The 9,531-nt window shown below is 39.8% G+C and overlaps 1 protein-coding gene across 3 annotated transcripts; it reads left to right on the top strand.

Annotated features, from left to right (window-relative positions):
- The first annotated feature begins 1,403 nt into the window (after positions 1–1,403).
- Positions 1,404–9,242, top strand: c11hxorf57 (chromosome 11 CXorf57 homolog). Of its 3 annotated transcripts, none has more exons than XM_023342060.1 (15): positions 1,404–2,732; positions 3,720–3,862; positions 3,967–4,159; positions 4,334–4,442; positions 4,565–4,665; positions 4,758–4,877; positions 5,803–5,898; positions 5,977–6,144; positions 6,230–6,357; positions 6,452–6,570; positions 6,654–6,701; positions 6,779–6,876; positions 6,947–7,183; positions 7,956–8,138; positions 8,238–9,242. In XM_023342060.1, the coding sequence occupies exons 1-15, from the start codon at positions 2,144–2,146 to the stop codon at positions 8,372–8,374; spliced, it is 2,469 nt and encodes an 822-aa protein (XP_023197828.1). In that variant the 5' UTR covers positions 1,404–2,143; the 3' UTR covers positions 8,375–9,242. The 3 variants fall into 3 exon arrangements, with proteins under 3 accessions (XP_023197828.1, XP_023197827.1, XP_023197829.1); XM_023342059.1 differs by having other exon boundaries at positions 6,776–6,876; XM_023342061.1 differs by lacking the exon at positions 6,654–6,701 and having other exon boundaries at positions 6,761–6,876.
- The last annotated feature ends 289 nt before the right edge of the window (positions 9,243–9,531 follow it).

The following is a 9,531-nucleotide window of genomic DNA, read 5'->3' as shown; positions in this document are numbered from 1 at the left end:
CTGTCACCATATTAACACAGCTCAACAAATATCTCCTTCTTTATATATTTAATGTTTGAAAGTTTACTTGTTATGCACATAATCATAATTATAGAAGATGGTAAAAAAAAAAAAGAGGGAGAATAATATTCCACATCAGCTTTAAAAAGTTTCAAAAACAAAAATATTACAGGTATCAAGTATTGAAATAATTTGCAAACCTGACTCGTCGTGTGATATTGCTCTTGGGGCCCCCGTTTGTTTTAGAGCCACAAGCATCTGCTTCCTGCTATATTTTGGCATGCAGAGAGGTTTGCATCTCCCTTTCAATTGGAAAAGGATAAACATTTCCAAAATAACAATAATAATTAAAAAAAACAAAACTGAATTAAATGTTGCTAACATTCACTAAATAGATGTACAAAACAATACTGTTACCTCTTACCCTGCATGCGAATAAAACATTTAAATGAATGCAATACACCACTTAACCTTAGTTACACTCTGTCAGTTTCAATTATGCTAAGCAAGACTGAGGTCAAGGCAAACAGCAGGACAAATTCTGAAACACTGAGGGCCTCTGTCTTTACTGCTGTCTGCAACAAGAAAATACAATGCAAAATTCAATCTATGTTTCGAGTTATGATTTCCTGATTGCATTACAGCAGAAAAATTAATATCTTGAAACACTATCATCACTATCCATATACAGTATACATTCAATTCCAATGGATTTGTTTGTAAAAACTCATTTCTGATTTTGGAGTCAAACAGTGACCCCCTGCTGGCTCCACAAATTGCTTTAGCAAGGTAACAATTTTTAATCAGGCAATCAAAATGTGCCTTAAGGCATAAGTTAAAACTTAGTGTTTAAAGGGGGAAAAAAACTGTGTCTAAGACATATTCTTATGGAGCACATCAGTAAAAGTGTTTTTTTTTCAGCTGCAGCTTTGACATATTTTTCAAGGTGAATTTTAAATGTTTCGAAAATCTCACCTTTACATCAGAACATTGATAATAACAGGGTTGTTCAAAAATAGTAATTAGTCAAGCACACAGCATTTAAATAATTTTTTAAATCAAAATATGTTAGGTATGATGTATGGTAAACTAATTGTGCATATAATAAGCAGACAATGCAGCTCACACACATCCACGAGTAAGTTCTTCTAATAATTAAACAATCCAAAATAACATCTCCCATATTCACAATGTTAAATTACCCAGAGTATCTGTTTTTGTTGACAAAAAAAACTTTTCACATTCATATGCATTGATCTTTCTGCTCAGAAAACATATTTCAACTCACGGAAAAACAGCTTTCTGATAACAAATTCTCTACTACAAAAACTCCCATTTCAGAAATATTTAAAATCATATATATATGTATATACATAATTTTGTAGAAGTATTTAAATTGAACTTTTGCGATAAATAAATATTATTATTTCTATTATTAAACGTATTACTACCGATAATACTAGTAATACATTTGCTCTGTTGGTTCAGAATCATATTTCTCATTGTCATTGCAGCGTTTTTGGTCCACCATAGTCCATGTTTAATATTTTGATCATTTAAGTGATTCAGTCATTTCATTTTGAAAACTAACGTAAACTGTTGTCTAACTATCCTTTCCACAATGAGTACTACCTCTACCACTTCATTTTTATTCGAGCAAGTAACTATCATTTTAGGGGGGGAAATTTGTATTTCATAATCAGCGCAGTGATGTCCGATTATATGTTACAACTAACTGCCATAACAGGCGAACAGTCGCAAAGATGGCGTCACTTCTCTTGAAGTGACGCCAGTTCTTGCGCAGTTTAGCGCGGATTTTTCAAAAATAGCAATCTCTTGTTTACACTGTCCAACTTATTGTAAAGTATTTTAATGCCAATGTATTCAAGCAAGTTATTATTATTATTTTTTCATCCGTACTTCGCTTCGGCACACGATGACGTCATCAAAGAGCACCAAAACAGTTTGTAACCGTTAGCCAGCGGTTACCAGAGTAACTAAAGCGTCCCTACCGCCGTCATCTGAAAGGTGTTAAGTATTTTACGGTACTCCATTGGCTGATGGGAATCATTTTAGCGGTGTGTAACACATCGAGGTAAACAGGCTAACATGAGCTAACGCCTGCTGAGCTAACTGTTCAGTGATGGAGAGTAGTTCGCGTTGTTCTTCGATGGCAGCCGGTCTTCCTCAGGAATCTTTCCTCCAGCGGACGCTGGAGCGATTACCCTCCACTCAAAGCCTGAAACTCACGGCCGAGGAGGCGGCTCCTGTCGCCGTTGTTGCCGTTCAGAGGTACCTGTCCGAGCCGACCGAGGGTCAGCAGCTTGACAGCTACAGCTACGACGTGACGATCACAGACGGAGTCTGGCGAGCCAAATGCTTCCTTCACCCCAGCCTGAACCACCTGGTGCACAGAAACACCCTGAGGACCGGGACGGACGTCAGCGTCAGGCAGTGCTCCTTTGTTTACAACGAGAGGAGACTGGGGCACGGTTATATCTGCGTCGAGAAGGTCGAGGGCAGCGCAGAGACGTCCTCTCTCCTGCCCCGCATTAACAACCCCAGCTCACTGCCCATGCTGGTAAAACACGGCATGGAGAGGAGCGTGGTGCTGCAGAGTGACGTTCCGCTGCAGGTGAGCCGCAAACACTACCTGTCTCTGTGGAACAACGACGACCCGGAGGGAGACATGTGGATCTCCGGGTCTGCTTCACCGGACCCAGTCCTGGACGGTGAGATCCTGCTGTCCTCTGCTTCTTGCTGTGTTGTTTTTGCACTTTTTCTGTCACTTAAATTCAGTGTTGGGCAGTAATTAGTTACATTTGCTCAATTACAATTACTCAGGGTTTTCCCCCAGTACATTATAAGCCTGGTGGGCCACCAGGCTTTACTTGTGCCCCCACCAGGCTAAGCACTGCTTATTTATTTAAGTCTTTTAAAAAAAATGTTTGCATTTTTTAAAGATTTTATAGTTGGCGTTCAGGTGTTAATCTTCCAGTCTTTCAATAACACATAATTGTCAAATGATATTTTCACATTTCCTGTCAACTTTAAACATTTTTTAACTCAAAAACACGACGGGCCGCTGGACGAATGACTGCTCTAGCACCCAACCACCGGGCTTAGCAAGTTTTCTGGGGGAAACCTTGTCTACTTGAGTAACGTTTTTGAATATTATCAATCACTCAATGATTGATAATTTGATCACTTACTCAGTACTTGAGTAGACTTTTTTTTTTTTTTTATCAAAAATGTCTGAGTAATTTTTTGGATGGCTACTTTTTACTTTTACTTGACTAAAAATATGTACAATTTTTGAGTACTCTGTCCACCTCTGCTCAAATTGCAATAGCTCTTAAAAATTCAGGTAAATTACAAAGAGCTAATTATATAGGTACATACTGTATATATGTCATTTAAAAAAGAGGCTTGAGTTCTAAAGAAATGTAAACTTTGCGTTTTCCTAATTTTCCTTAAGTGTAGCATTACTTATAATAAAATGTAATGATTCTTCTTTTTCAAATCATATTTCATTGATGTATTGTTATTTTCATGGTGCACCAGGAGAATTGGAGTGTCTTAAGGGCTCTTCGGCAGATTAGAGTGAAACATTACATAGAAGGTTAAAATAAAACAAGAAATAAGGTCAATAATGCAAAATGTACATGAGAAAAGGAGAAGGAGTGAAATCCTGATAATATGTAATATATTTATTTCAGTGTCTAAGGTCACCCTCCTCAGTTCTCTGGAGTCATCCTTCAGGGTCTCATGGAAACCTCTCCCTCTCCTGGTGAAGATTATCCACAAATCCAGGTTAAGGTATTATGGGAAATTTGGGCTGAAGATTGATTACCCCTACCAGGTGAGCTTCACTTACAGGTTTACCCGTAATCTGTTTTTCTAGTCTGTATTTGCCTGATATTTTACTGCGATACCGGGTAAAATATGCACTTTGTGATATTTCAGACTTACTTCGAAGTCGCCGACCAGAGCGGCACGATGTCGCTCGTGCTTTGGAACGAGCTCTGTCCTGAGTACTACCTCAGGATGAACGTCGGCACTGTGTTGTACCTGCAAAACTACACCTTGAAGCAGAGCTACTCAAACAGATCCCGCCCACAAATGGACCACCATCGAATGAAAAACTTCACCTCTATAGGTATGAACTTAGGAGTGTTACATTTAGCTAAATACTACTGAGATGTTGAGTTGAGGAACATAATTTAATTGCAAAAGCTGAGCTATAGGAATTATAATAATTCATACTTGCCATGGGGATTTTTTTTTTATTGATTGCACTTTATTTCTTTTCTGTAAACGTTTTTCCTTGTAGAAATCTGCCTGAACCCCCGTAACCCAGCTGCAGACATCACTGTGGTCTCACCCAAGAGCGTCCTCCCACAGTGGGGCCTGCCAGAGGTGTCCTACCAGTTCACCACCAGGTGATCAACGCTAGCCGCTGCTTTAATAAAAATGTATTTACGCGTCACGTGTGTATGTTTTCATGCCATAATCCAACAGTTTTTGGCTCAAAAGCTGCTCTTTGGTTTCTCGATTGCTCCAGGTCAGAGCTGGAGAAGATTTCGAACGGTTCCGCTTGTGACGTCATCGGTTTGGTGACATTTGTTGGCCGTGTTGAAAGAGTCAGGAGTAAAGGGAGTAAAGGTAAAAGTTTTTTTTGATTTACTCACATTGTGAAAGCCTCTGTAATTTCACTTTGACTGGTCATGTAGTGATTGCTGTGCTTTAACTTTTAGCTCCAGAAAAATACTGGACGTATCGCTGGGTTCATTCGGTGGATGGAACATCTGACCGGCCTTTTATTCTGGAACTTTTTTCCTCGTCGCAACCTGAAATCTTCAGTCAAATCTGTCCAAGTAAATCATAACCTCATACTTTGCCTTTTATAAGTATTATAGATGTGACACGTTGTGTCATATTACACCCCAAAAGTCAGTTTTTGGCAGTGGAATTTCAAGTGATGGAGCAAAACGAAGTAGCAGATAAATGTGAACCTGTGACCATGCAGTGGAAATTGTAAGACAGCTTAAAGCTGCAGTAGGTAACTTTTATCAAATAAAATATGTTTATTTTCATATTCAGTAAAACTGCCACCATGTTGTGACACTGAGACAAATAATCTAAAAAAAAAAAAAAATCAAGATACCAAACCTACTCCCTGTGGTTCTGCTGCCATCTGCAGAAATTCACTACGCCCCGTCAGAAACAACCAATCAGAGCCATCTTGGTGCTGTCAATCACCCTCATGTTCACGCTGCTCAATGTGCTAATAGCGGAGAAACAAGTTACCTCTCCAGGAAAACTGTTTATTTGCCCACATCAGTGGCCATGCTAACTAGCCTGGCATTCACATCAGGCTCTGTTGTGGAGAACTAGCCTAACAGAGGGGCTGTGAGCAGTGTACATGAGGGTGAGTGACACCGCTAAGACCCTCCCCCTGACCCTGATTGGTTGTTTCTGACTGAGCAGTGTATTTCTGCAGGTAGCAGTAGGACCACAGGAAGAAGGCAGAGGAGTCATAACAACACAGTTTTAACAAATATGTAAAGAATATATATATATATATTTACTTAGTTACATATTGCAGCTTTGTTTGAACTTGTCCTAGACAAACAGCCTTTAATGGGACAAGAGCTTGAAAGTTCATGTAGGGACTGGCGTTACAAAGTAGTTTTAGGTATAAATGTGGAAATGTATTTGTCTTCCCAATAATTATAAACCAATACACTAAACAAGGCATTGTATTTGGCTGCTGTCTCATCTCTGCTCCGTCTTCCACAGTGACCTACCTTGTTTGCACTCAGATGAGGGTGTGTCAGGCGGAAGGGTCTTTGCCCTACCTCACAAGCAGCTGTGAAACCGAGATCTTCATCACAGGTTGGTATAATCACGTGACAGTGTGACCGGAGAAGGATGACAGGATTAAAGCTTTGGGGCGGTGTGGGCCTTCAACAGGTTACCACAAGGGCCAGCCATATGTGAGTGACCCCAGAGTGAAGAGCTTCATCCAGTGGACCAAGACTCTGAAGGACAACGTTGTCCTCCAAAAAACTGCCGTTGGCGGCCATTATTGTTACCCTCCTCCCCCACGGAGATTTTCACAGTCAGCGACGTATACAGCAGGTGATTTGAGTGATTTATTTATTGATTTTAAAGGCTTTAGCAGTTATGGTGCAGATTTGTGCTTTATGCCGTTCTTTTATTTAAGGCCAAGTTCCTTTGGTTGCTGTGTCTGACCTGAAGAGGGAGCTAGAGAGCCTTCAATATAGGGAGCATAAAAAATTGGCAATTCAGGGAGAGATCACGGCAATCCGCTACACAAATTACCCAAAGAAGGTAAGAGATTTATAATTTACAGTGTATTTTCAGTAATGGTAACAAAAGAAATAGTTAAAGACGTTTGCTGCTGTTTTTTTTTTTTTTTTTTCAGGTTTCAAATGAGCCCAAGAATTATTCATCAGACACACATAAAGATCCCGCAGACTGTCTGATGTCTCCCTCTTCTGACAGGAGCAAAGCTAACACAAGGAAAAGGAGAAATCAATTCAGGTTGGATTTGATTCCTATTTTTTTTTATGCTTGTAAGCTGAATAATTAATCGGTAATTGTAAATTTGACGTCGTGTTTTATAGTAAAGCCGTACCTTCTTCCTTAAATTGTGCCAGCACCCCCACTAAAAGGTAATTAAGCTACAACCATGAGCATTTATCTGTTAGTTAAAAGTTACAACCAATCTTAGCTTCTTTGCTCCCAGAAGGCTGAAATACAAAAACACGAAAGAAGGAGAAGAGCAGGAAGAAGAGGAGTCGGCCTCGGCATATGAGGAGGTTCAGCATGAGCAGCAGGAATGTCAAGGTGAGTGACTCGCTGCTTCAGTTTCGCTGCTGTGTGTGTGTGCCTCTCTGTAATGTGTGTGTCCCACTAGACTCCGCTGCTCCGTCCTGGGAGAGCAGCAGCTGGTCAAAGCAGCGAGAAGAAATCTCCGAGCATTTGCGTCACGGCGGCCTGCATCAGGACAGCATCTCTCGCAGGTTCACCTTCGACGAGAAGAGCGCCCTGCTGCAGTGGAGCAACCTTCAGCCGACGCGCTGGACGCCGCAGGCGGCTGCCGACGCGCCGCCACACACTCCCTGCCCGGGTCATTACCAGCTGACCATACTGGGTAAGAGCAAAGTCGCTCAGTCCTGTTTCCCCTGTCATTTCACCTGCTATGAATGACTCTGAAAATGTTTCTGTTTTTCTTTTGTAGACAAAAATGTTTTCAGTTTTTATAACCGTAACAACTAACTGACTGACCTTTACGTTTTTATTGTGATGCGTCACGTCATCAGTGAGTCACACTGAGGGAGGGAAGCTACTGTCAGGAAAAAACATTGTATGCAGTCAGAGGTCTGTGTGACCTTAAGAAAATGACAGAAAACATTAGGGCTGCAACTACCAATTATTTTAGTTCTTCTATTGATTATTCTGACGATTAATCATATATATAAAAAAAATGGCACAAGCTGCAGATTTGTTATTTAACCACCTTTTTTATACAGTGTTAGAAATACATTAAAAGATTCAAATAAACAAAAAAATCAATTTCTTTAAGAAAATGAAAATCTTTATTGTGTAAAATGCAATAAAACATATATACAAATATTTTTAATTTTAAATGCAAAAGGTGTATATTTCTCTTGCAGTTCTGGGTTGATTACTGCTCTGAGTATGTTTTGCTTTTGCAGCAAATGGCCCTTTTTGAGTCTGTATACTCCAGTTAACGATTAATCAGTTACTAAATTAGTTGACAATTATTTGAATAACCAATTAATCATGATTAGTCATAGAATTAATGTAACTATTGTTAAGGTAGATCTTTTTCTTTTCAGTGTGTGCGTTCTCAACATGGCCCACTAATCCTGGTTAGAATTCTTTTTACGTTTTTCTGTCAGGTATTAACAAGCAGATCGCAGTCGACGCTGCGTTTCTCCCCGTCGTGCGCTCCGACGACCCCCGCGCCGTTGGTCTCTCTCGGGACCCCCACGACAACTCGATGCTGTCCTGCCTCTCATCAGGCTTCCTCTGCCCCCTCGACAGCACAGCCAGAGACGGAGAATTAACTCCCCAGGAGTCAGGTAGCGACAGGAGAAATAAATCCCTCCTCTCATCTTCTCCAGCATCGCCAGTCGAACGTTTAGCTTTGATTTCTTCAACGTTTGGTTGCCTTCTTGCAGAGGAGATCTTGGCAACCGCCCGGGGGCTGGAGAACACACACGTGGTGTGTGTTTTGGAGTTGTGTCAGCTGGGAGGAGATAAAGTGGAAATCCTCATCGACAAGGTGTACAAAGTGATGGATGTCACACTCGACTAGAAAAAAAAAAAGGACAACTTCTTCTAATCATCCTAAATCATGTACATTTATTTTTGACAGAAAAAAAGACCTTAATGTAAATTGTATTTTTTACGATTAAAATACTGGCATGCATAGAAAATGTTGACTTTTATTCAAGTATTAGTAGATTTTAATGACTTGCTTTCGTAATTTCTTTAGTAGCACAGGATGTGTTGCTTTTGGGATCTTTGAGCCTACTTCCTGTTGTCAGAAAGGTTCTGTTTAAAGGATTTAAGGAGTTTTCAGCAAGGTTTGTAGAAATACACCTAAATAAGATTGTTGACATTTTGTAAGGCCTTCTAGTTTTAGAAAACACTGCTTGCAAAACGCTATGGAGGCACCCTTCCTGGCATGCCTTTGATTCAGAGACGTTACCATAGAGACAGGCCAAACCAAAACACAACAGTCTTGTTTTTCGCTCTCTTTAAGATTTGTTTTATATCTTTTACAATTTCAGGGCTGATGTATATTACTGAATACGCATTCTAAAAATATATGCAGTGTAAAGTACATTTTAATTCTTATTTTTATGGTAAATATTTAGAGAAAACGACAAAAAACAGACATCTCATAATCTGTTATAAAATTACTTTAATTTTAAAATCATAACATACATATATGTAATCTATAAAATAAACAACTATGTAGCCTAAAGTTTTTTTTTCCACATTTTATAATACAATATATATAATATATTTGTTTCTGCACTGAAACTGCAGCATTGACTAGACGCCAGGGTTTTTTGTTCATGTCCTGGCAACTCTTACACAGAGAATCGGATCCGACTGCCCACGCTCACATCTGAGGCGACAGTCAATATGATACAAATCAGGAAAAAAAAAAAAAAGTACAAGTTAAATGTGATCAAACTGACGTACATTTAAAAAAGAAATCCCTGTGATGAACACCAGTCAAAACGTAATGAAGAGAAGCCAAAGGGGAAAAAAAAAAGAAGAGGTGCGGCAATCGTCGTCACGGAGAGCGACTTAACTACGAAAACGGTCCGACCAGATTATTTACACCCTTCATCAAGCTCAACAGATTAACTCGCATCCAAACCCGAGTGATTCTGGCTCTGGATGACGAACAGACTTGCTTTTGATCCAACACAGCAAGGCAAACAAAATGATAAGGGG

Source organism: Xiphophorus maculatus, chromosome 11 (genome assembly GCF_002775205.1).
Source record: "Xiphophorus maculatus strain JP 163 A chromosome 11, X_maculatus-5.0-male, whole genome shotgun sequence".
Taxonomy (NCBI): Eukaryota; Metazoa; Chordata; class Actinopteri; order Cyprinodontiformes; family Poeciliidae; genus Xiphophorus; species Xiphophorus maculatus.
This window is presented reverse-complemented; position numbering and strand designations above follow the sequence as displayed.

Bases quoted from the DNA above. Each gene is read 5' to 3' on its own strand.
- c11hxorf57 (XM_023342059.1), top strand. From the start codon at position 2,144: ATGGAGAGTAGTTCGCGTTGTTCTTCGATGGCAGCCGGTCTTCCTCAG. The intron at 6,145-6,229 runs GTGATTTGAGTG...CTTTTATTTAAG, and splicing joins GTCAGCGACGTATACAGCAG to GCCAAGTTCCTTTGGTTGCT. The intron at 8,139-8,237 runs GTAGCGACAGGA...GCCTTCTTGCAG, and splicing joins ATTAACTCCCCAGGAGTCAG to AGGAGATCTTGGCAACCGCC.